This window comes from Pagrus pagrus, assembly GCF_965226575.1.
Source record: "Pagrus pagrus genome assembly, chromosome: 8".
Taxonomy (NCBI): Eukaryota; Metazoa; Chordata; class Actinopteri; order Spariformes; family Sparidae; genus Pagrus; species Pagrus pagrus.
In genome coordinates, this window is record NC_140192.1 from 6,562,932 (window position 1) to 6,589,306 (window position 26,375).

The 26,375-nt window shown below is 41.5% G+C and overlaps 3 protein-coding genes across 13 annotated transcripts in view; 2 read left to right on the top strand and 1 right to left on the bottom strand.

Annotated features, from left to right (window-relative positions):
- rmi1 (RMI1, RecQ mediated genome instability 1, homolog) lies at positions 1-24,184 on the bottom strand. Of its 8 annotated transcripts, none has more exons than XM_084360068.1 (11): positions 24,096-24,184; positions 19,562-19,683; positions 18,405-18,846; positions 8,018-8,228; positions 7,734-7,844; positions 6,152-6,301; positions 4,473-4,543; positions 4,101-4,224; positions 3,892-3,982; positions 3,507-3,687; positions 1-1,888 (listed from the first exon to the last, which is right to left on the bottom strand). In XM_084360068.1, the coding sequence occupies exons 4-11, from the start codon at positions 8,177-8,179 to the stop codon at positions 751-753; spliced, it is 2,028 nt and encodes a 675-aa protein (XP_084216194.1). In that variant the 5' UTR covers positions 8,180-8,228; positions 18,405-18,846; positions 19,562-19,683; positions 24,096-24,184; the 3' UTR covers positions 1-750. The 8 variants fall into 8 exon arrangements, with proteins under 8 accessions (XP_084216194.1, XP_084216196.1, XP_084216200.1 ...); XM_084360070.1 differs by lacking the exon at positions 24,096-24,184 and adding an exon at positions 22,902-22,998; XM_084360074.1 differs by lacking the exons at positions 18,405-18,846; positions 19,562-19,683; positions 24,096-24,184 and adding an exon at positions 9,976-10,072 and having other exon boundaries at positions 8,018-8,225.
- hnrnpk (heterogeneous nuclear ribonucleoprotein K) lies at positions 9,071-22,434 on the top strand. 4 transcript variants are annotated; one of them, XM_084360075.1, is made up of 17 exons: positions 9,071-9,137; positions 10,154-10,228; positions 10,376-10,529; positions 10,996-11,093; positions 11,414-11,470; positions 12,461-12,504; positions 13,963-14,035; positions 14,568-14,681; positions 15,145-15,273; positions 15,528-15,859; positions 16,477-16,524; positions 18,054-18,093; positions 18,916-18,931; positions 19,425-19,457; positions 19,624-19,691; positions 20,192-20,361; positions 21,514-22,434. In XM_084360075.1, exons 3-17 carry the CDS (start codon positions 10,472-10,474, stop codon positions 21,542-21,544), a joined length of 1,311 nt encoding a protein of 436 aa, XP_084216201.1. In that variant the 5' UTR covers positions 9,071-9,137; positions 10,154-10,228; positions 10,376-10,471; the 3' UTR covers positions 21,545-22,434. The 4 variants fall into 4 exon arrangements, with proteins under 4 accessions (XP_084216201.1, XP_084216203.1, XP_084216202.1 ...); XM_084360077.1 differs by having other exon boundaries at positions 14,574-14,681; XM_084360076.1 differs by lacking the exon at positions 21,514-22,434 and adding an exon at positions 21,254-21,506.
- The window catches only part of qng1 (Q-nucleotide N-glycosylase 1), a 6,064-nt gene continuing 2,820 nt past the window's right edge, over positions 23,132-26,375 (top strand). Inside the window, exons 1-3 of the mRNA XM_084360084.1 lie at positions 23,132-23,218; positions 24,110-24,351; positions 25,485-25,632. Coding sequence (XP_084216210.1) covers positions 24,127-24,351; positions 25,485-25,632 — 373 coding nt within the window. The 5' untranslated portion in view covers positions 23,132-23,218; positions 24,110-24,126. The remainder of the gene's footprint in view (positions 23,219-24,109; positions 24,352-25,484; positions 25,633-26,375) is intronic.

A 26,375-nucleotide genomic window follows, 5' to 3' on the forward strand; every position in this document is an offset into this window, starting at 1 on the left:
TTATAAAAACCCTCAGAACAATTTTTATTTCAGTATACAGTAAATGCAGACAAAGCATCAAATGTTTGGTATGTCTATTCATCAAAGACAAAAACAGAGATGAGGCTCTGTAATGAAGAGAAATAATCGAAGCTCATGGCCTCTCCTTCATCTTCCTTTCCTCTCATTCTCCTCTGGGAGAGTTTATTAAAGACCCACGCAGCCCTCGGATATTCAATCATTTTTCAGTCAGAAGTAATGGATGTACTGAATGAATGCAAAGGCTGGCAATTCATTACAACAATCAGAATATGAACGTTTTTTTTTTTTGGCCCCCGTTTTCTTTCTCTCGCGCTTCGCTCTTCTCTTCAGATAGTTTTAAATGTTACGTACAATTACGGACAGATCGCAGTTGTCCTTCTTTAATCAGTTTACTTTGATTGGAGCTGATGCGGAATAGATGGATGAAATCCTGTGATGACAGCACGCCATGTTCACATATAGCAGATGGGGTGTGTTGCAACAAGCTGCTTGCAGATCATCAGACATCCAGCTCACACATTATGCTCTTCAGATCTGAAGCAAAGGTTGATCACCGATCCTAAAAAATACCTTTGTTTCATTACGCGAGGCAAAAGTCTAAGGCAATGCTGGTGCGCCATGTTATTTTTGCCTCACGTTTGTTGGCAATTTTCCATCTCTGCTTTAGTCATCTCCGCTGGCTGTAATTTTCTCATTATTGTCCACTTCCCCTTAACCTCTCCTTTGAGTCTATTTCCTCCCGTCGCTCGCCCTCCGCTCCAGCTCCTGGAACGTCTTCTCGTTGACAGGTTCTGCCTTGGTCACCGCGGCTTTTCTGCCCTCCGGTTTGACCGTGATGGTCATGACGCAGCACATGTCCACCAGCCCTTCCTGACATCTCCTCATCCCGGCGTCCAGCTCACCTCGCCGAGCTGGGTCGCGCTTCAGAGCCCCCTTCTCTCCCACAGAGAAGCCCAGCAGGCCCGTCAGAACCTCATCGGACAGCTCCACGTCCAGGTAACCGGTTCCGTCGGAAATCGTGGCGGAGACGTGCCAAAGACCGTTGCTGCTGCTCAGCTTCCCCAAGAGAGTCACAATGAAAGCTTTGACACGGATCTCTGTGGTGTGGTGGGGGTGTGGTCTGGACATCATCTCATCCAGCAGGCACAAATATGTAAAAGGTGGAGAGGTCAGAGTGAGAGCAGGGACCGAGCTGTGACTCTGTGGATCTTTTTTAGCAGAAAGTCTATCAAATTCTGCAGAGCTTGAGGTGTAACTTTGCCCCTGAGGTGTAACACTTTTTAATGAGTCATTTGAAAGTCTACAACTGGAGTCTGAAGGGTCTGTTTTCTTGGTAGTGCTCTCTCTGTCTCTACTTGGTCCTTGTTGAACAGGGAACTGATCCGGCACTCCAGTCCTCCCAGTTTGCACCTCTTCGATGAAGCAGTCCATGTCTTCATCCATGAAATCATCATTAGCAACAAATTCTGCTGTGGCTAACTGCCCTGTGGGTCCTCTACTACAAGCTCCATAGTCTCTTTTCTGTGCAGTGGATCTGGAGTTGCTAGAACCAAGCTGTGACCCAGAGGATCTCTGGGCAGTTTGGGGTTCTGTTGCTCCGTAAGAACTCCCCGTTATCCTGTTATTGTTCTGTGGTCTAGGACTGCTGTCAGTAACATTTGCACTTTCTTGAAAAATCACAGCGTCCAGCTCGTCCATGGGAAGATCGTCAAAGTCTTCGTCAGGAAAGTCTTCATCTGCCATGTTGTGATCTGACATCTCTCGATTAATCAAGTGATCCGAAGGTAGGAGGTCAGAATCCTGTAGTTCGTTACTGTGGCGATGGCCTTGGACTGAACCACCTCTGTTGCTTTGGGTTAAACCACTTCTGCAAGAGAATAATGTTGGACTAAGTTAATATAGCTTTGGACCAACAGTGTCAATGGGCTCACTGTGCAGGAGGCAATGTTGCCAATATTTTAAACATGGTTTTACAGCCTATGTGAGAACATTTTCTCGATGGTAGGGGTCATTACAAAAGAAAAAAAGACTGTTTTACGTCAGATATCACTCAGAACTGTTGACACCAGACAGATTGTTTTGGATTTAATATCATAACTAGTTAACTGTGTTTATCCATCAACTCATAGCAATGCAATTATGCAGTCATTTATTTGTTGGAAATTGTCAGCCATCACTTTAATTGAAAACAACTTGGTGTTGACATTTGGGTCTAGGCAGTTGTAACAGTTACTCCAGTCAGTATCTCACATTAAATTGTATTATAACCAGATAGGGAAACGCAGGAGGTTATGGGTAAAAGTGCATCTTTCATTGTTTAGTGATACGAGTCTAAATTGTCTTGTTATATGAGGATATAGCATGAGTGTTGTCTTTTCCTGGTTTTAAAAGCTGCACTGTAGTAAAGTGATGTCATTGACTGAACTTACCAGACCGTTCTACTTGTTCTCATACTTGCCTTTACCCACTTAGTCTTTACATCCACATTACTGATGATTACTTATCAGAAATCTCATTGTATCATTATTTTATGAAAGTACCATTAGTCGTCCCTACAATATTGTTGCACTATCAATATTGGGGTATTTGGTCAAAAATAACATTTTATTTTGTTTCCCAAGTGTTTGTGAGGAGATTTAGTAATTTTGAGATATATGTCCTGTACTGAGATGTAGCCATACAATACCACAATATAAAACTATGAAGCCTGAAACAAAAAAAAATACCGTAAAATCTGCTGAATTTGTACCGTCCCTCTCATTTAACAGACTAGTCGCTGAAAGAGCAAAAGACTTGCTAAACCTGGCTGTTCGTATTTTTCTCTACAGAATCCTTCCTTTGCATTGACGGCTCAGTGGGAATGTGTCGTGTAAAGGGTGACGAGGATCATTGAGGATGCACTCGGCCTTACTCAAAACGAGTATTTGGGTCACACCCAATGAACCAACTCGCCATCTTGATCATGTGCCAACAGACAGGATGTAGTTCAAGACACGCATTTGACTTTGAAACTGTACAATATTTGTAAGAAGACCATTCACTGTCATCGATTTCTATTCCCAGGCATCTGTAAGTATTAACTCTTTCGATGGATTCACTGTTGAATTTTGGGAGCGGGACTTCTTCACTTCATCTAAAATCTCTGAGCACTTTCTTTGTTTTTGTCATATTAACCTCAAGGAAATTGTTGAAAACAGTACATCTGTTATCTGTTTACTTTTTGTCACACGATTAACATCCCTCATCCGATGGTTGTCACTGGCTGCGAATAAACCCTCTCAAAGCAAGATAAAGACAGTAACACATCACAGAGACATTACAAAAAATATTGTAGAATAAAACTGCTAAATTCATCCTACAGTAGCTGAATGATAAAAGCTGAGATTTTTCTTTTGGAGACAAACATTATGTTGAAATTCAAAATGTCAAGGTATATTTGAGTTCCAGCATCAAAATGTCAAGGCGTCATATTGTTCACCACCCACCTGGATGAGGCTGTGGAGACAAAACTCCTGACAGAGGAGTTTCTCGAGGACTGAGTAGAGATCTCGCTCAGTGTCCTGTAACCGCTGTCTTGAACCTGAACCCTTTCCACCTCCTCCTGGGCCTCCAAACTGGCCAACAACTCTGCATCATCCAGGTCCAGGTCCTCTTCTTCCTGGAGAGCTAAAAAGAGAACAAAAAGCAAAAAAAAAATCATTAGTATGTTTTGTCCTAAAATGGGTAGTTTAAGCTAAGAAAGACACTCCAGAGCCTCCTGTCCGTTGCACACAATTTAATTCTTAAACAGCCTTTATTTGATATAAAATCAAATTTAGCCGAAACTGTGATCTTTGCACATGATCTTCTATTAAAGACACATATTTATACCTTGTTGTGGTGCTGGTGGGGCTTCCTCCACCTCCTGCTGCTGCTGCTGCTCCTCCTCAGGAAGTCCAAGCGTGCGACACAGCACCCTGCCCTGTCAGAGCAGTATAGAAATATACAACTGGATCTGTATAAACTCTTGCATGTCATGCAACCTTAACATGAATTGGTTCAAAACTGCTTTTGACAGAAAACAGAAACCGACAGCTAACCTGGTTATTTCTGTCCACCAGGTCCTCCACCTCACCGCCCAGGACCTTGATGTTGGACGGCCCCAACAGAAGCACTCCAAGTCTGCAAACCATCTGCCCTCGCAACTGCAGCTTCGCACCGGGCCTGAGGGTATAATTTCATTTTTAAAAACAAGGTACAAGGTTTCACATAATAACTGGTAGTAAATGGTAGTGACATAGCAGAAATGTGTTTATAAAATTTTATTTAATTTTTGACTTCTTGGAGAAAGTGGAGAAAAATAAAAAAGTAAAGGTTACTTTATTGTAAAAAGTAAGTTCACTTATTTTTACATCGGTAGCAGCAGTCAGACTACACAGTGCAGTTGAGTGTTTCACAGAATAATCCTTAACCTGAGAGCTGTGCTGAGTTCAGGGATAGACTGATACTCCATGGCCTCCAGGCTCTGGACTCCATCTGTCACCTGCACAACAGAGACAGTGTATTAGACTGAGTTATATGTGTATGTAGGCTTATGCATGTATATATGTTTAATTAATTAGTTAACAAGTTCATAAGTATGTACAGTATATTAGGTAAAGAAAAGTGGTTTGGATATACTGTATATGAACATAGTATGAAGATTATTTATGTGTGAATGAGTGAGTATATATGTATGATCGGAATAAAAGATAATTAATCAATAAGTTAATATATATATATAAGATATTGAGTACTTGGTGTATGCACATTATGTGTAGGTATATGTATATGTATATGTATATGTGTGTAATATAAGATTATGGGTTCATTGAGGAGATTATGACTTAATTAATTAGTGGAGAGGGTTTAGGATTAAATAAGTGTATAGTTCTTGCTGCTCTTTATTTTTTAAAGATTTTTTTTTTTTAATTTTTAAAAAAAAATTATTTTGTCATATTGTCTCATTGTTTTTTGAAAGCTCTTATTTTACTGCTTCGAAATAAAAATGATATCAATCAATCTTAAAGTAAACTGAACAGGGAAATTATTGTAAAATTATGATACATTTACATGCTCAAAATATTACAAAAAGAAGATTATCGCTGCTCCAATCTTTTGTCTGTAAAATGTTAGACGAAATATGTAAACTAATTAAAACTGGCCTGATAGCTGCATGTTCACCTGTGACATGCAGCTACTGTAATACTGGATATGTAAGTCACACTTCCCAAAACGTTACTGCTAGTAAAATTGGAAATAATGTTTGGTTTCTATTTTTTCAGTATATATGCTGGCTGGCCTGGACTTATCTGACCATATCTTCTGCCTCTTGGCAGTGATTCCAGTGCATGTGGGTCTTTGCATCACGTGACTTACTTAAATGGAGAAACAGTGAAAAAGAAAAAGGAAAAAAAAAACCATTGCATCGTTTCTAAGCAACACCGGCGCTATTCTTGAGAAACCATAGAGCAGTGACAAGTGTAATAGTTAAGGTGAAAATTACAGTCTTCGCCTTATATCCCAGCAATTTACTCTTTCATATGCTCTCAGTTATTGTACCTGTCCAGTCTGATTCGGTTAGGAAGAGAAGCAGAAGGCTTTGTTCTTGTGCCCAACTCAACACAAGAAGATAAAACTCGCTTGTAGATTAGGGTTGGACAGTTGATGGAGTCTAATGTTCACCCTGGTAAATAGTGCGACACTGAATTCAGATTTATGTATGATGCCAAAAATGTGCTGCAACATAATTTTCACAACCTTCTTTATAGTAAGAAAATAATAATACAGCTCCATCCTTTACAAGTAGAGTTTTCTACAATATCTCTGAAGGAAACCTTGCAGTAACATTAAGTCCAGCATCAAGGTGTTAAGTGGATCAAAATTATTCAACTGTTGTTTGTTGTACGAGAATGAATGGCAGGAAAAAATATCGGCAAGTGCTGAGACACCCTCACAATACTTAAGTGAGTATGGGTGTTGATGCAAAGGCCGCTAGTTAACAATGCACACACAGACACACGAATATAAAGGTAATTACTGATAATTTGTTCATTTCAGAAGCACAGAGTTTTTTTTTTATGTTTTCTTATATTCCACAAATATCTCTGACCTGCAGTAGCAGCATACGGGTTGGTCTGGCTTCCCAGGACCTCTGGGTGGCCTGTGTGACCGCAGACACTTCGTCGTTTGCACAGTCCGTGCCCTTCAACTTCTGCATCTGACCATACGCAGGCTGACTGATGTCCAGCAATGAGTCAACCTAAAACAGAGTGAGACCTTTGGATATGTTGCCTTTTTCTGAATATTAATTTCTTTAAGATCTGGTGTAGCTAGCTATAATGTTTGATGCTACAGTCATGTTACAGTGTGATGGACATACAGAGCTGAACTTGGCATTTTCTTGAATTGCTGGTTTTATTTGTGAACTGATCATGTATGTTGTTGTTACAAGTGATTTGGTCTTTTTTAGGTTATTGTCCTCATCATGGGTGCCTCTTAATATACGGCCAACATTATCCTTCTAGGCCGACTTTGGATAATTTAACATTTGTATTTACCAATGGGCATCATCCCTAACGTAAAATGTAATAATAAACAACAGATTAACGCAGGATTACTTGTAGTTCCTAAAGTCTCCAAAAGTAGAATGGGAGCCAGAGCCTTCAGTTATCAAGCTCCTCTTCTGTGGAACCATCTTCCTGTTTTGGTCCGGGAGGCGGACACCCTCTCTACCTTTAAGAGTAGACTTAAGACCTTCCTCTTCGATAGAGCTTATAGTTAGGGCTGGTCCAGGACAGGCCCAGGCCTGTCCTGGACCAGCTCTTAGTTATGCTGCTATAGGCCTAGTCCGGGGGACAATGACACACTGAGCTTCTCTCTCCTCCCCTCTCCTCTCCTCTCCATCTGTATACATTATGCCTGTATACATGCCCCATCTCTGCATGTCACTGACTTGCTTCTTCCCCGGAGTCCTTGTGCTTTCTAGTCCTACAGGCTCCCTTGGATCCTGGCCGCGCCCGGGTCGTGGATCGTGGATGCGCCCACTGCTATGGCCCTGCCTGATCGTGGATGCGCCCACTGCTATGGCCCTGCCTGATCGTGGATGCGCCTACTGCTATGGCCCTGCCTGATCGTGGATGCACCTACTGCCATGACCCTGCCTGACACCCACCACTACTGTCGCTAATATTAGTCACATCTCTGTTACATACGTTCCACTACTATTATCGTACTGCATTGCTACATACCATCCTTGCCATTGATCATTACTACTGTTATCACTAGTAATCACATTTCCATGTGCATTTCATCATTATTGCTGTAATACATCTTTGTGTACTTTCACTCCTGTCAACCATCGCTTATAATTGAATACATTGTGATCTCGTTGATCTGCTCTGTACATGCGACATCTATTGCACGTCTGTCCGTCCTGGGAGAGGGATCCCTCCTCTGTGGCTCTCCCTGAGGTTTCTTCCGCATTTTTTCCCTGTTAAAAGGGCCTTTTTTGGGGCAAGTTTTTCCTCACTCGAATCGAGGGTCGAAGGACAGAGGGTGTCGTCTCTGTACAAATTGTAAAGCCCTCTGAGGCAAACTGTGATTTGTGAATTTGGGCTATACAAATAAAATTTGATTTGATTTGATTTGATTTGATTAAATATATAAGATGACATATATGATCAACAAGCTACCTGGACACAGAAGGTCCCATTGAGTTCAGTCTTCTGGGTCTGACTGAGCCCCTCAGGGAGGACAGGGTGATCCAGGTCCCTCAGGTCCGTCAACAGCCACTGGTCCAGCGCCTACAAGTTCACATCATGCAAAGAGGCATTTCCTACTGTAAGACCTGACGTGACTCTGATATGACATTAGTTACATTCACTTCCAGGACATAAATGGCCATCATATCATGTGATCTTTCTGGAACTGGGACATGAGTAACCATCTTACCCCTCCATGTACGAGTCATGCCTACCTGTTGGTTGATTTGCTGCTGTGACAGACGACCTGCTCCTCCCGCCTCTTCCTGCAGCCACTCCACGCAGGCCTCCAGCCAGGCGAAGGGCACCTGGACGTGCCAGGAGGACTGAAGCCAGGCCTGGGTAGCACGAACCACCGCCTGGATCTGTGGGGCCATCCTCTTTCTTTGTGCGGGCACTTTCTGCTATCGTCTCCACTGTTACCTGCTACGAAAAAAGGCATGTGTTTAATCTAATTATAATGCACCAAAATTTCAGTTAAACTGCCTTTAAAAGGTTTTGAAAAAGGCAAGTTTTCAATCCATGGCACATCACTCCCCCCCTGCAGGCCCTGAGGGAATAAGGGGAGTTTTTCAAGGGGTCATCTTCTCTCTGCATCGCCTTGAACCACTTGACACCAAATCTTGTGGTAATTTTATCAACAAGAGAGATTAGATTATAATGATAAAGACCACAGGAGGATTGTTTTCTGTTATCTCTCTGTGATCATTTGAGGATGGATAAGCCCCGTGTCTCTGCAGATGGTCACGTCTGGGTTCAATGGAGGAGAGAAAGAGATTGAGTGAGTAATGCAGGCAGAGACAGCATGCGACGAACATAATGTTTGTGTTCAGGTAAGTGTCTTTATAATGACAAGCTACCTGAGAGAAGATGGGAGCAGCCTTTTCAACGAAGTCTACTGGAGAGCAGCCAAGGCGCCAAAAAAAGTTGACTACATATTTAGCTGTGTTGATGCTACTTTACCTCACTTCTGAGTCCGTACAACACGCTCACAGAGGCTCTTATACGCAGCAGCAGTGCTTAAAACTAACAACTAGGCGTATACACGTACATACAAATAGACAAATTAACATTAGCCCGGCGGTACACACCTTATAAACAAGAATAACTTGAACAGCGACAGTAAACCGGGATGTAACTGCATCCGGAAGAGAGGGCTTATCGAATCGCTTTGGAAACGCCCCAGCTATTGTGATTGACGTCTGTCCGAGCCAATCGTGACACTCGCCTGCTTGAGTTCCTTTCCGTTTAACCAATCAGCACACATCTGCTCAGCTTGTACATTTCCACGTTAGGTAGAGAAGCAAGGGGGACGAGCGAGGAGTTGCACCGCAGGTTTGTGTTTTGACGATATTTTCCCCTTTTTCTTTGCCACGCTGAGCACAATGCAATTAAAGTACACAAATACTATAGGATACATGTCCTTAGCACTCACTCTGTTGCCTTATTCGTGTTTATTGCAGCGCTGTTTAATTAGCTGGCCTGGCCAGCTCCCCTTGTGCTCAACTGAATATGGCAACATGGCGAAATTAGCTAACTGCTAGCCTGGATGACTCGAGCTCGTCTTTGTATTGAATAACTGGCAATGTTTTATCAACCAGTTTGCATTAAATCGGCCATACGTCGCAATGTCACACCGCGTATGCAATTATCAAAGTGTTTAAAAATAATACGATCGACATTTTGTGAGACGGATAATCGAAACCTACTCGACGAAGCTCGTAGCTAGCGCATTTCCCTCCAGGCTAGGTAGCTCGTCCGGTTGCTTACACCAACCACAGTTAACGAGCTAGCTTAGCTACTGGTCGATAAGTTAGCTTCAGCGGAGCCAAGTTTCGCTTTAGTCAATGTCAGCATTTAATTGCTCATTTTCAGCGGTCTGCTTTGTGAATAAACATTTCTTGAAATTGACGATTAGCCGAGTTGTTTTCCGGTCAAAACATCGATAAATACGCTAAACGTTATCGAGCTAACTAAACGTTAACGCCTGATACCAGTTGGTCATCTCTGGCTGGTGAAATCATCTCTCGGTCGCAGGACCGTGGCGATCGCCCATTTCTTTTGCTCGGACATATTGCAAAATGCCTGCACCTCTCTCCACCCAAACAAGAATATCAATTTTACGATGTGATGACAATTATAATAGTGTCATTTCAAATTAAAATCATCGTACATGCTCGCTGGATGAATGTTAACACACGTTGGCATGTGTCGGCACTGATCACAGAGGTTCAAACGCAAGAATGAAATATCAAATATGTGTGATCGTAATTGGTGTGTTTCAAACTTGGCTGTCATTTTCATGTTACATGCAAGTATTGTATTTCAACTAGCCTCTCCCTCCCCGACAGGTCGCAGCAGCTGTTTGGTTCTTGCTTATTAAGTTCCGCCTTTCAACACGCCCTTTGTCCCTGTAATAAAAATCGGTGAGTGGCGATTTTCTGCCAGTTTTTCTCTCGTTTGTCTCTGCATGTCAACCCTTTGCTACTTGAACAACCGGATCTCTGGCACGCAGCTTGAATTGTCTCATTTCTTTTCTCCCCCCCGGTTACAATGCTGTCAAACTACCACAGCTCACAGGGGGCAGTTTTGTGCTTCTCTTTCCCCGCCGCTGCCGCCTGTTCCCCGGACCGAGGTGCCCACCTCAGCTCCTCCGCATTCAGACGACCATGGAGACAGAAATTGAACAGCAAGACGACGCTTCATTCAGCAACACAGAGACTAACGGTATAAAACACAACTTCTTCATATTGTTATGATGTTAAAACGCGTAATCTATCTTCATCATCAAAGTTTGCTATGTGAGAAAAGAATAGCAGTGGTGGTGTTTTAGCAAATTACTTACAGCTCTGATTTTGGACATTTATGATTCAAATATTTCACTTTTTGTTCGTATTACAGGTTGATGCATGTGTGCAATTGACCTAAGCCATGTATATTCTCTGGTCTCCTATCCAAGATTTGTGTAAAACATTTTTGTAGAAGCATTACGAATATATATTTGTATTTCCTAGTTTTGCACGTAGTAATTCGCATAGATTTAGTTTAATATGAAAGGTGAGAGTTTGAAAATATGAGCCATGTCATTTTGTGTTTCACTGCTTTCTGTGCTCTTTGTGATTATTACATTTTATTCTTGTGGATGGTTGTGTATGCAGGGTTGTCAGTATGTTTTTTTATCTCCTAATGCCAGGTAAGCGCCCTGCTGAGGATGCAGATGAGCAGAAATCATTCAAGCGCTCCAGGAACTCGGACGAGATGGTTGAGCTCCGAATCCTCCTGCAGAGCAAAGTAAATCAGCTCTCCTTTCATTTCACATTTCATGTCAAACCCTTAAGCGATTGTTTGTGGATATTTTTCGTGCACACCCCGAGGAAGACTGCCGATTTTTGTATTCCCTTAAATTTCCTTCATGGTGATCACATCTGTGTCCGTTTGAAGAATTAATTTCCACCATTTATTCGTGACATGCATACAGACATTGTGTTTTTTTCCGTACATGAATTTGTTATAGTCTTTTGTACCCTGTCTGCTCATTGCAGTGCAGTAGTTGTCATTTTCTCATTTTTATTTATGTTTTCAGTTTCTGTAATTATTGTCTGTATTCTCAGAATGCAGGAGCTGTAATTGGGAAGGGTGGCAAAAACATCAAAGCCCTTCGTACAGACGTGAGTACATCTATTTTATACACACTGAATTTTTATTTTGTTTGGAATTTTTATTTTATTTAGAACTTTTATTTTGTATTCTTTATTTCTCCCTTCACTGGTGTTCAGCCTCTCAAAACTACCCAGCCTCCACAATAGGGCAGCAGTTCTTTTAAAATTGACCCTGGATAACTGATTAAAAACCTATTTTGGCATTTGGCCATGTTTTCTTCTGTGTAAACAAGGGGTGTGGGTAGCTGATGCCTGTGATAGTAGCCTTCTGTTCATGTGATGTTCCGACAACCCCTTTGGGGTTGGTGTTATCTTTTTTCTTCTCACATGAACATCATGTGATTGCCTCAGCTAAACTGGCCCTTGGCACAAAAGTCCAATTTCATGTCAATTTGTTTCTCCTTATTGATAATTTATTGTAACAGTGCTGTTGTGGCAACACTGATGCTCTTGTTAATCTAAATTTATAGGCACAGTGCGGTGTTCATGCGGTCACCTGCAGCGCCAGCTTACATTTTCTTTATAAGTGTTAAGGCAATCTGACCAGTTCCTAATTCATTCAATATCATTGCCTCTTTCTCTAGCCCTCCACAATTTGTTCTACCCCTCCTACTCACTGTCTCTGGTCTATTCCCCAACATTGAACTCTTCATGTTCTTAATATGCCATTACCCATTTTCCAATGTTACATTTTCTCCTTTTCTCTCTTTGACAAACCAATCTCTGAGAGAATCAAATTAAAGTCACGTTTGAAGTAGAGCCTGTATATTAAAAATGTATTCCTCTTCCCTCTTCCCTCTCCCTTGTTTATTATTTTACTGTTGACTTTTTTGCCCACTTCCTCCTCTGTTGCCCATGTTCTGGATGGCCCCTCCTGCGCCCGCCCACCTGACACCCTGGTTGGCCCTGTCCATAATCGTGCCCTGTCCCTAAATGGGCGCCTTACTTGATTGACATCTGTGCTCGAATGGCCCTGGCCCCTGCCCATGCCACGCCCAGTACAATGCCAGTGTGTCAGTCCCAGACAGCAGTGGGCCTGAGCGGTATGTCCCTAAGCTCCTCCCTCTCACTGCCTGACTACAGGTCAAACAAACAAGAAGAGATGAATAATAGTCATCCTGCCTCTGTCAAGTCACTGTATATTAACCTACCTGTTCTCACAGTATTTTAGCCTGAGTCAAAATGCCTAAATGCGTTCATGTCCAAATCTGCCTGTTGATCCTGTAAAAGCCATATCAACATCCTTTATATGCCATTTTTAAAATCACGTCAACATTGAAACTTAGGCTGGTGTTGTCAGAATTTTTCCACAATCTGCCACTGTCTTTTTAAACCTTTGCTATAATCTGTGCAATATGTCCGTGTTTTTTGTATTTCTTTAATTTTCATTGATGATTATCTATCCTCTTTATCTTTCGCGTTTTCACCCCCTCCCCCTCAGAGTGGATATACTGGTGTTCTTGTTTTTCCGTTAGTTTCATAAGCTCACCTGCTTCTCGCATCATCCCATTCTTTCCCTTTGATTCCCCCATTATACTGATAGATTCCTAATTTTTTACCCATTCTACGCAAAAGGCAAGCTAGGACTCAAGTGTCTTGTATGTGTTTTTCCTTTCCTGTCTTCTGCTTCACCTGAATTTGATTAATGACGCCTGGAGCTATGGAAAGTACAGATAATCTCTCTCTGGCCCACTCATCTCTGCATTCTTTGGTTTAATGTTTACTGCTTATCCCATCCCCTTTAAAAAGCATCCACTCCAGTGGTGGCAAACTTCATTTACCATGGTATTATCTGCTCTGTTACTCTTCCTCAGCTCTCTTACCATTCTACTTCCATGTGTGCTTCAGTTCTTTTTGATCCGTAAACTCATTGTTTATTTTTTTATGTCACTAGGTGGGTGCAGACAACAAAATTTTCTTTACAATTTATTGTATAAATGAAGCATCAAAATGGCTGTCCAAGTCAAATTTTTAAGATGGGACACTTGGAGAGAGCATTCATCTGTTCTCTCAGTCTTCCCACATCTATTATTTGGGGATTTTGTAGTTAAAGTCTTTGTGGTGTGCATCCACCAAAATATGCTTTCGGACTTTAGAGTTCTCTTTAGCACCATTGGTGCTTATTCCTGCCAGATCCTCCTCAGGCTTCACCCTCCCCGTCTTGCCCCTTCAATGGTCACCAAATGCAGTCACTTTTCTTTGGGTCTCTTTATTTTGTCTCTTTTCTTACTTTCTCTGGATAAAAGATTGTTTCCTTTTCATTGCATTGTTTGGGTACCAGCTATTTTACCAATAACCAGTTGAATAATCAATGACATGGCGAGTTTAGAGAACAGTGGACCTCAACAGTTCCTTCTAGATGTGTTAGTCTCAGTTTATCTATGGCAAAAAAGGGGGATGTCATGAATTTTTTGATCTGACATGTTGTTCCTTCCCCCCCTGGGATGCCTTGCTGGCTCTCCCAACCCTACCCTCTCTGCGTGGCTGTGCTCGGTATGAAGCATCCTGAGCATCAGTGCCGACATCGAGACTATTGGAGAAATCCTGCTAAAGATTATCCCAACACTGGAAGAGGTGAGGACTCTTAGAACTTGTTTTCTTTCTCTTCCTGTTAGGTCCAGTTGAACCCAGTGACCTAAAGTATTTATTTGGAAGTGAAAACAATGGTGAACGCAAACACTATAACTTATATATGTCAATTTATTTGCAGTAAAGTCAAATTAAATTCAGTGTCATAGTTTTCTGTGATTGCTTTTTGCAGTTAGCATATTTTTCCCCTCTGTTCTCACTTTCAGGTAAGTGGTTTAGGTTGGTTAAACTGGACTGGTTCTGAACCTGTCTGCACTCTATTATGAGGCTGTCTAAAATACTGTTGCTATGTGTCTGTATCTGCAATTATTTTGTCAAAAGAAATTACCATAAGAACATAGTGTCTGCCACTCATTATCTAAAGCTGTCTAAATACCCTCTACATTAACTGTGCCTTCTTGGTGGATGAGTTTGCCAGAATTAGAAGAAACATGCTGTAAGTTTCGGCCAGGTTCGAGTCTGTCAGAAAGCTAAACAGATTGTGTCATGGTATTACCACGCTAAATGTCTCCCCTAGTACCAGCAGTACAATGGCATGGATTTTGACTGTGAGCTGCGCCTGCTGATCCACCAGAGCCTGGCTGGCTCGATCATCGGAGTGAAAGGAGCCAAGATTAAGGAGCTCCGCGAGGTATGTTGATACAAGGGCTGGGGATCAGCTTTTTGTAGTTAAATCAGTTGCAAAGCAGTTTACACACTGAAATGTGAGTAATGTACAACATGCACCCTTCTCAGCCTTCTGTCGCTGCCAGTTTGTCAGTTGTAACAAGAATACACTTCATGAAATGACTGGATTAAACCCAGCTGGATGTACCCGGGCAGGATACAATACTTCTCTTGTTAGTCGTTTGTTTTATATTATTTGTGTTTATTGAATTGAGTTCTTAACGGTTATATTCTTCTGGCTCCATCGCCTGTGTCGTGGGATACTCTGTGTACCTCAACGATGTGGAAATACCCATAAACTGACATAGGTGTGATTTGAAGTGTGAAATTCTTAGTTTGTTTTTTTTACAGTAGAATCAACTGATCTATTATGTAGCTGCTTTCTGTTTTCCTGTGTCCATTATGTCTGCCTGTGTGTGTGTCTCCAGAACACAAAGACCAGCATCAAGCTTTTCCAGGAGTGTTGTCCTCAGTCAACAGACCGAGTGGTGCTGGTTGGCGGTAAAACGGAGAGGGTGGTGGAGTGCATCAAGACTATGCTGGAGCTCATCGCTGAAGTAAGCATCTTTAACAGGAGGCCTGTATTGTCATTTGAATTGCAACTTACTGAAACCATTAATTGAATCCCAAGAAAACTTGATGGTTGGAAATTTAAAATGTATCTTAGTCATGTCATGCTGCAGCTGATTTAGCATGTTGTTGGAGATGCATCAGCGAGTATAATACCCTTTCACACAATTTGTTCTACGTAATGAATGTTGATAGTAGATAGTAGTAGAGTATTCTTCATCTCCGTCTGTCTCCCTTTTAGGCTCCCATTAAGGGCCGTGCACAGCCATATGACCCTAACTTCTACGACGAAACGTATGAATACGGTGGCTTCACAGTGATGTTTGAAGAGAGGGGAGGCGGCCGCAGGCTCATCGGAGGGTTCCCCATCCGTGGGGGCAGGTCCAGCGGTGGAGACCGCGGTTTTGACCGAATGCCCTCTAGCAGAGGGGGACGGGGACCCATGCCTCCCTCCCGCAGGGATTACGATGAGATGAGTCCCCGCCGAGGTCCACCTCCACCCCACCCAAGTCGGGTTTCCAGGGGGAGTGGCCGTGGACGAAACATGCCCATGGGACACCCACACAGAGGAGGGTAAGATATGGACATAATTGATACACTTTCTATTTTCTCTGTCGCTCTGCTACTTTGCTTTTTCTTTTACTCATGCACAAGAGTCAGTCCTGTCACAAGTCGTGGCCACGTAGTTGAGATTGTTGATGTTTGTGTTTAACTTTATTCCTTAAACATCAGTTTTGCATTATAAGAGGCACTCTGGTTATGCCTAAAACAGACTTCTACTGAACACTGAATAGTGCCAAATGATTGCATGATCCCACTCATCAGTTTGAAGATGAGTCCTTTTTATTCCTGTTAACCTCTTGAGTTTTAAGTGTTTGGTATTTTAGACCTACTAGGCTTTGTAGATCCAATTCTAGAGCTTTTCTCTTCCTGTATAAAAACTTAATTCTCCCGTAGGTGCTTATTTTCCATTCAAAGGAATTCTGTTCACAGATTCGCCATTCTTTCTTTACATCGTCTAACTCATAGGATAAACTGAGTCCAGTTATCTACGTGTAATCCAGTGTTGCACTGTGCACCCCTCTGGAAACATTTGTATTCATGGTTATCATTCCATTAATTTTATGTGCTCATCAATGTATGTCTGGGTGTGTTTGTGTGTCTTTTTCCCATCTCCATCTTGCCCACAGAGATGATCGTTACTATGACTCGTACCGCGGCTCAGATGAGAGGTCAAAGTAAGTTTCTGTCCCCAAACCTTTGCCTAAACCTCCTAACTTATCTTAACAGGGATACTTCGACATTCTGTAATTGTAATTTTACATTACTTGCACCTGCCGCATCAATTAATGTAATGGTAATTCACTGAATAGACGATTCCTTATTAATACCACTTGGTAGTGCTTCCTCAAGAGAAGCATTTTACTCTTTGGTCTTTGTGAGGAATCAGTCATTTCCTAGCGCTGACATGTATTCAGCATATTTCCTTTGACAATGATTGGCCATGATGGATCAAAACTGACTTGTAAGTGTTGAGGTATTCCTACACGTCCCTTATTTCCCTGCCTTACTACTTTATTGTTGGAGTTTTTTAAATGACATAGCTTGTGAACCAATAAAACACTTTTGCCCTCCTGTCATATCCTTAACTCTCCATTGTAACTACCGCCATTGCTCTACAGTCTGTTGCTAGTATTGCCCGACCCTGCACAATTCCCTTATCTTGATCTCTACTCACCCATTGCACTCCACTTATTTGGAGTGCTTTGTATGGAAGTGCAGTGATGTTGTATAACCTCCTCTTCCCTGTTAATAACCCATCCAATATGCTATTCACTCCCAGTATTATCCAAAGTGAGAGAATGTATTTGTGGTGTTGTGTAAGAGGGTCATGTGCTGATGAGTCCCCTACAAAAAACAGCATGCTTTCACAAACTGGTTTGTAATCAGAGAGGTCATTTTTCTAATGTGTACACTTACATATGAATGCAACGTTCTGGCAGAGGAAATAACAGATGCATCAAATATATCTGGGAGGCTGTTAAAATAAATTCTAAAATGAGACGCTCTGCATTGTCCAAAACCAGAATAATGCTATCATGACCTGGCCTTGGTTAGTATTGGCTGTCCACACCCAGATATTATGAATGGAAAGTAAATATATAAATATGACTGATACTGTTTGTAGAAAAACTGTGTCAGACACTTGATAATAATTAGTTCATTTCTGATATTTTTCTCAATTTGTCATGTAACCTAAATGTAATACACCATGGTTACATAGAGACACTGTCAAACAAAAGCAACAAGTGATATGCAGTTATGTTGATGCCTTAGTTTGACTTGACTGTAACAACCGTGCATGCATGTTTGACAAAAACCAAATAAATCCAAACACATTTCTTCTAATTCCTTAATTTAAGCCCAGTTTTTTTAGGGAAAAGCAGCAGCAGCCCTTGGCTCTGATCATCACCACCACCACCTGTCACTTCTCTCACTATAACACTGTCAGAGCTGTTCCTGTTACTGTGTGGGAAGATGGCTGAGAGGAAATGTGTTTATACTGTAATCTTGCTCAGCGTGTGTGTGCAGTTTGACCTAGACCAGAAATTTCCTTTGGAATGTTGTCAAGCTTTTTTTTTTTGTAAGCATTTTCTTTTTCTTTCCACCCCCACCCACATCTCTCTCTCTCTCTCACTCCCTCTCTCTCTCCCCCTCCCCCCATCACCATCAATCTCCCACCCTCTATGACACTTTTCGTCACCAGTGACAGAAGAGGCAGACCGGATCGCTATAGCGATAACATGGTTAGTGACCCTTTGCTAAATGCATGCAGCTCTCGTTCTAGCATCTCATTGGGCGCCAGCCTCCTCAGGCTAGCATACTGGTTGGTCTCGGCGGCAGACAATATGCTTTGATTGCCTATTGTGTTGTAATGATAATATACGTTTATTGACAATACAACCATAGCTGGTCACTCATGTGCGTTCAAACGCTCGTCTGTGCCCTGCCCTTGCCTCCAAGCTAGTTTTGGAATGGTGTAAACCTTCCCACCAAATGACAATAATCACCACAGCCGGAGACACCCCATAATAATCAGCTGTAATTGCCCTCTTACTGTGTACTTTTCACGGCCATCCTGTTTTTCCTGCAAAGAGAGGGAGGATGTTGGGGGTGGGGAGGGGTGGGGGTGGCCATGGTTGGTTGCTAGGCAATAATAATGCTTTGTTGACAGACTGGAAGCTCTCTCTCCCTCGCTCTCTCTCTTCGTCTCTCTCGCTCTCTCTCTATCTCTTCCCGAGAGCTGGCAGGATACTGCCTGCCGTTGCCCAGCAACAGCTTTTTGAATTGCCTGTTGCCCTGGTGACAGCAGCAGGTGAAAATGGGGGCTGATGGAGATGCAAGGAGAGACAGGAAGGGGGGATGGAGGGAGGGAAGGAGGAGGAGTCTGGCTTATGGATGAAAACTGGGTGGCTTTTAGTTGAGACTACTCCATGGACGAGGCTGCTGCATCACCCATACATTTTTCGCTTACAATTCTCCGTCCATTCATCTGGAATCTGTAGAAAGATGAGCGGGATCAGCTATACAGTATGTAACTCGTTTGTGTTTCTGTTTGCTTTTTACAGAGCGGAGGAGGATATGGTAAGTACTGAGCTTCATGTTTTTTCTGTGTCATTATATGGATGTGGTTTGAAGACTGCTAATGTATCTCAATGTGCTGGTCTCGCTGTTCTTCTCGGCATATCGTAGCATCAAGCATTTTGTCTGAATGTAATGTTCTTGGACAAAATGACAATCTGTTCAGTGACAACGTGGCTGGAAGGACACTGCAGCTCACATTAATGTGTCTTGGCCATTGGTTTGCAACAATATTGTTTCTCTGTTTTCCCTTGTGGAATTATATTTAAATTGTCTCTGTTTACAGTAAATGGTTAAGATGGCACGCAGACATAATTATCTATCGTTCAGTGTTTTTCCTAAGCCTGTTGAATTTCTATGACCAGTCACATCCATATGTTAAGTTAAGCATATATAGGTAATTGTCATTTTTATTTTTTTGTTTTTTTACAATTGTCACTTATTATTAATGTTTATCACTGACTCTGTTTTCTTTCTTGCCTTATCTTCTGCTCAGACAACAGTTCCTCCTGGGATAACTACCAGTCAGGTGAGTCTCTACACTATTTCAACAAACAGTGCGATTAGAGAAATTTGCTGAGCTATGTGTAATATTGCTGGCAGCCAAGTATTGATTTTTAGTGCTCTACTTACTTTCTGCACTCCTCTTTTTCCCTGCTTGTCTCCTTTGGTCCTCGCCTCCCTCCCGCCATCAGGTGGACGTGGCTCCTACAATGACATGGGCGGCCCTGTCATCACCACACAAGTGACGATCCCTAAAGATGTGAGCAAATGACAGAAGTCACACCAAAGAAATTTCATTCTGCCTCCCTCACTGTGCAGCCACGTCATAATATTCTGTCAGAGTTAAAGACAACATCTCCATGTGTGATCATGTCATTTGCACTTACTATCTTTACACAGATGACATTTTGTCATATGTGCTTATATATTCCATTATTGTTGAAGTAACTAAATGACAGTACAGTAATCCAGTTGAAGGGACCAACAAGTCATGCTGTCTCCCACACATTGACTTTTTCATATACACCCACACTAGACAAGGTCATAGTACTCTTCCTAGTCATCTTTTACCCTGACGCCTAAAATATTTGAAACTGTATGTTCTTGAACACATCTTTCAGTCACGATTTCTTGTCGCAATTTCCTCTTTTAATTAATTTTTTTTAAGCTCCACACACACAGTGGCTAAAATGCTTCTCTGCATGCTTGTTTTTCCTTTCGTCCCCACTCCTCTCCTCCCTCTTCTTGCTACTCTGACAGCTGGCTGGCTCTATCATTGGTAAGGGAGGCCAGCGGATCAAACAGATTCGCCACGAATCTGGAGCCTCCATCAAAATCGATGAGCCCCTGGAAGGTTCTGAGGACCGAATCATCACCATTACCGGCACCCAGGATCAGATCCAGAACGCACAGTTCCTTCTACAGAACAGGCAAGTTCTGAAAACCTCATTGCACTGACGTCCTTCATATTATAGAAATTCTTTAATCATCACCCGAGTTGTAGTTGAGGCATCAACCTCATCAACCCTACACTACTAGCTCACATCTGTTGAATTATGTTAGACAAAGGTTGCTGATGCAACCCATCCAAGGTGCAATTTTATAAACTCACGCAAGCTAAAAAGAGCTACAAATACTTTAAAGATGCTTTCTTTCTGTACCTCTCTTTCAACCCTCTGAATGACGCATATATAGCCTGTAAAACTACAAATGTGTTTTTTCTGATATTGCATTCTAATACTTGTTAACCCACTTTCTGTTGGGTTATGCATTCCTGTTGCCTGCTGTCTCTTCTTCACTAACCCCCCTTCCTTTCTTCCCCAACCTGCAACTAGTTCAAACCTTCCTCTTGCATGAAATGGCTGTGAAGGAGTAGACAAACCTGATATTTGTGCAGATCAGGGTCAATGTGATTGACATGTTTATCTGACTGTCACATTTATCTATGGGATATGATTTTGTAGAAAAAAAAATACAAAACAGAATGTCTATCTGCCATCTAAGCCGTTTCACTGTGAAGCAGGGAGTGGATTGATTCTTCCCTGGCTGCTGCTGTGTGGAAGACTAGTGATTTTGTTGTTTTTAGTTAGATCAACCGACAACAAATCACAGTCTGCCAAATAGCACGGGCTCCTCCTCTTCTCTCTCCCTTGGCAACCAGTAGGCACGTATAATACACACTACTTCCTTGTTGATGCTATCTGAGCTTAGCCTGAATGCTAATACAGCTGTAGAGCTGCCGCCGCTGTCTCATGAGTAGTGTAGTGTTGCCTGGTAACTAACCCTGCCTCCCTCTTCCTTCCTCTCCTCCTCCTCCTTCAGTGTGCTGCACCTGCTTGGACACAAGGACTAACCACACCCCTCTTTTTTTCCTCCTCCTCCTCCTCACTCCAACTCTTTACCCCCCCTCTTCCTCTTTGCCTGTCTTTCTTACTCGTTGTCGGTCTCTCTTCCCCATCCTCTTCTTCCCAAGACTTCATCCTCCCACAGTTGCATAGCTGTATTTATACACTGTGATGGACTTGTGAATTGCATTTTTCTTCTTGTGTATTTTATTTATTTTTCCACTCTTTTTATTTCAGTGTGAAGCAGTACTCTGGTCATTTGCTGTAGACCCAGGAGACTCAGATTGAAGCAGACTCAGATTGCCCCCCACCCCCATCCCCTCACCCTCACCCCAACCCCTCAACCTTTCTGCCCCTCTCCAACATATCCCCGTCAGACTATTATTCTGGATTGTGGGTGTCTTTTTTTGAATTTTATTTTTGTATTTTTTAATGAAATAAATGTCCAACATTCCTGTGCATAAAAAGAAAATGTAGATGTTCTGCATTTTTAAGAGTTTAGTCCATTAGTTTATCAGATACACTTACTGCTCTTTTTTTTTCTAACACTCACATCTATCAAAAATATTCTTCAGTCTCCTGACAGACAGAAATAAACATAACCTTTATTTTATGATGGTTTTGTTTTTTTATGACTTGTATGCGTATGTTTGTGTCTCTGGTTTAAATCTGTCCTGTGTGTAAGCGTGTGTGAGCGTATCAGCGGGTTGGTGTGCTTTCTGTTGTCTATATCGGTCCCTTCACACAGTTGTACCATGTTAACATTAGCAACATGCAGAATGTAAGCTATGTTTCTTTTCATATTGAACCATTCATGTTTTGTTTTTAGAGATGTGGGAAATTTTACTCTTCAGAATGGATTTGGGGATGTTTACGTTGGGACTATACGGGATATACAGGACAGTGTGACTAATTTGTAAAAATATCACGGTAGTTGTGTGATGACATAAATCTGAATAATTTGAGTAACTCCTCACAAATGGGAAAATGTAGCTAGAGATTTTGTTTGACATTTTACTGGAGATTTGACAAATGATATTGAACTTGTCTATTTTGTCCCTACAATTTCCTGTGCTCTACACTTGTTTGCTCTCCATGCTGTAGACTTCACATTGTCAAATTGTAAAATGAATAAAGATGGTGCCACTTTTTACTGAACCATTTTGCATTATTTATTTTTTCCATTTGATGCATGTTGTTTAAAGCTATCGCCTATTGAGAATTCATTATCAGCCATAGATCATTTTCTGGACCAAGCGATTTATAGTTTAGTCGACAAGGTCAGAAATACGTTACGCAAAATTAATCAGGGATGCGGGTTCATAGATATGCAATGAAAATTAAATGAAATGTGTATTTTGGGGACCAAAAATTTTCCCAAAAGGCAAAATAAAATTTCAGGTATGTCACAGAAAAAAACAATCAAGTGAAAAACTAATATCCCTAACTAATTTTAAGTGGTCTAGTGGGGAGAAATATAAAATATGAATATATTTATCAGCCAATATTCACATTAAGGAAGCTGGAATTTGCTCACATTAGGCATGAGTAAATTTGTCCTTAAAATTATTGCTGATTTGTTTATATTTTAATATATTGTCTTGCTGACAATCGTGTTAACTTACCTGAAAGGTGTTGAAGTTAACTGTACTTCATGTCCACTGGGTGTTAACTGGATGAAGTCGATGACCCACATCTTAAAAATCACGCCACTGATGGCTTCATCTGCCTTCTGTTCAGGGTTCATTATTCATTTTCGTGTTTACAACCGAATTTATATTGTTTTCCGGTTCCCGCTCTTGGCCTCTTATGATTGGTTTATGAGCCTGTGACGAAGCCACTGCGGAGTCTCTGATTGGTCGAGATCTGGAAACCAGGTAGTGGAAGCTAACGCAACCTGAACGCAACACGCGCTTTCCTGCAGCTTTCCCTGCACTCACCGGTAAGTCAAGAAGCTGTTAAAAACATCTATACGGAAGAATAAAGCAATTAAATGTTGCTGAATGGGAACTTTATATGTATGTGTCGGTGTGGAGGTCATGTCCGTGCTAGTGGTGACAAAGTCCGGCTAACGTTGACTCCACAGTCAAGTGACTACCTGCACTTTGCTCGTCTGAATTGTCAGTGAAACGTAATGACAGCATACAGCAGCTGAACGTCTCACTGACTGTTCTGCTCTTTTCAGGACAAAAAAATAACTTTAGTGTTTTTATTTCCGAGGGGACAGTGAATCACGTGACTCACTTACAGAAAGCAGTGGAAATGAATCCCCTTCTGTAGGATGTTTGATAGCCTGAATATCCTGGTATCAGTCGGACAGTGAACACATCATTAACACAGCCTGTGGACACCTGATAGAAAAGACATGAGGCAGCTTCTGACAGAAGATATAATTTAGTTGTTTTGGTTTTAATAATGAGGTACAAGTCAGTGATGTTCCTAATGTGTGATGAGAGTGAAGTTAGTTGATGAAGGATTATGTCTTTTTATTGTGATTTATCTAATAAAGCAGGAATATAATCCCTAAAATGTCACTTCCCCAGAGATGTATGTAAGATATCTGTGTGTTAGTGAGAAAAGGCTGCTGACATTTTGACTGCTCCCCCAGCAACCCACAGAGGCATGATATTAGAAGTTGCCCCTGAGGTCTGTAATATGTCTAATGAAGAACTTCTAAATGATTATTTACAACTTGTAAACATACATGTGCTTTCTAAGTAGAGCCTCGACTGAAATAGCAGCTGACCACGTATCACAGATGTACCTAGAGATCTATATCTAGAGACTGCTGGGGAATGTATTTATGTTTTTCTACCTACCTGTGATCCGACAGGTGTGTTGCTTTTCACCATGGAGTCGCCTCTGTTTCCCCGTGAGTCTGGGCAGTTCATAGCAGAGCGGAGCCGGGATGTGTTTGTGGAGGAGGAGGGAGTGCAGAAGGTGGCGGAGATGCTCTACAACCTCCGACACGATGAGGTCCTGACCGCCAGCTGCTGGAAGATGGCAAATCCTCTGGCTCCAGCGCCCACCTCTGACCAGGGGAGTCTGTCGACAGCCAGAAATAAAGAAATACATGTTTTTTTTTTATAAATATACATGAGCACGTGGTACATAGAGAATTTGTTCAGTGGCAACAGCAATGCTGCGTTAATGAGATGACAGGTGGTGAGGACTCTCTGGATGAAATCATCGAGAAACACCTCATAAATTCCATCAAGATGTTCTGCATGAATGATTTACATCTTCAGCCCTGCTAATAATATAAACAAGAGGGAATGCTTCAGATAATTTGTAGATTATCACAGAATCGATCATTACATATTAACAAAAAATGTATCAAATAGTCAACTAATTTATACATTTTGAGACGCTGATGACTGCACTCAATTACCACCATGTAATGAACTTAAGTACACATTTGAGGTACTTTACATTTTATGCTACTTAATGCCTCTCCACTAGATTCCAGAGGGAAATATGCTTTTTAAATTTCCCGTACTTGAGTATTTCCATTTTATTCTTTATAACCTTACAGCTATACTGTGGGTGCAGTACTTGTCACTCTGCTGGTAAAGCTTTTAATATTCAACCCAGTTGTATATAAAGTATCTTAAATTGGCTCCACATTGATGAACTACATCATAAAAATGCTCTAAATGTATTCTTTAAGTGTAAAAAAAAATGAATATTAGAAAATAATATAATAATATAACACTGAAAGGAGCCATTTTGCATAATGAGTACATTTACTTTTGATACCTGAAGCACATTGTGCCGCTATTACTTGCACTATATTAAGACTTCGGTATTTCTACTTTTCCTTAAAGGTGCAATATGTAAGTATTTAAATTATCAGTCAAATTAATTTATAAAATGATCAACAGTATGTGAAGAAATAACAGTTTTGATGTTCTGTCAAGGTGTTTAACCAGCTAGCCACGGGCCGGAAAACTTCTTTCCCCTGGCAGTCCAAAGCTTTTGAAAAATAATTATTCGATCCAGCAACTGGTGAATTAAGCATTTTTACTTTAAGCATCCTCTTTGTCCACACTTTTGCATCCCAGGGTGGAAGTCTGAGAAATACATCTCCACATAGGCTTCAAAGTGAAGATGTTTGGGGTTTTTTTTTTTTTCATTTCGGCAGGACTCTCAGGATTCAGGCCTTTTTTTTCTGCTCTTTTGATCATTTTAGTTTTTCAACATTGCAGGCCTTGAACTGGGTGTTTGTGGTCGACACCATGAACTTCTCCTTTTGGCCAGAGAAAGAAACTCAACAGTGTGAGGTGACCTTCAAAGGGACCACGTACACGGGCTACATGACCCTGTGTGCTGCCATCACCAGGGCTATGGAGGAAGGTGAGTGCACGCGCGTCACACCACATAAATGCAGGATTTATCAAACTAAAAATAAACCAGATTTTTCAAAAGAAATTGCACTCAGTTTGATGGAAATGTCAGATTTATAAAGAAAAGGTAAGACCATGCTCGAACAGTGTTACACGACATCTTGTCTAGTTTTATCCTTTACATTAGCAGCTTCATCTCTGGAGAAAAAGATGTATATTCAGGCTCTTTTTGATGTCTTCTCTTGTTCGTCTATTCTGTGTGCTTTTGTCTTGCACTGCTATTACCAATTATTGTGTATGTGCCCTTTACTTGAACTTGGACTGCTGGGAAATTGCTTGTAGCTCTGCATGCGCCTGTGAATCACTCATAATTTGCGTGAATGACTCCGGATATGAATCAATTATGTCTCATATGGAATAGTGCTCTCAATATGTGGTCACTGTGGCCTTTATAATTGCAAGAGGTTCTCTCAGAAAAGCACAGGTAGCTTTTTCTCCAGAATCTGAAGGGCTGACAGCGTGAGATCAGAACTGAATCATGTCTTTTGAGTCTGAGAGAAATGGCTACTGTGGAGTTCTTTTATCGTTATTACAGCACTCTATAACTTCATCATTTAGTAGCCTTGAGTGTCCTCTTCCTCTGTCAAGGTTCATGTCTAAAGATAAATCCCTCTAGCTACTCTTCTCCTCACTCCACAGATAGTAGTGGAAGTTATTTTTTTAAAGTAATGTATCAACAATCAGATTAGGAAA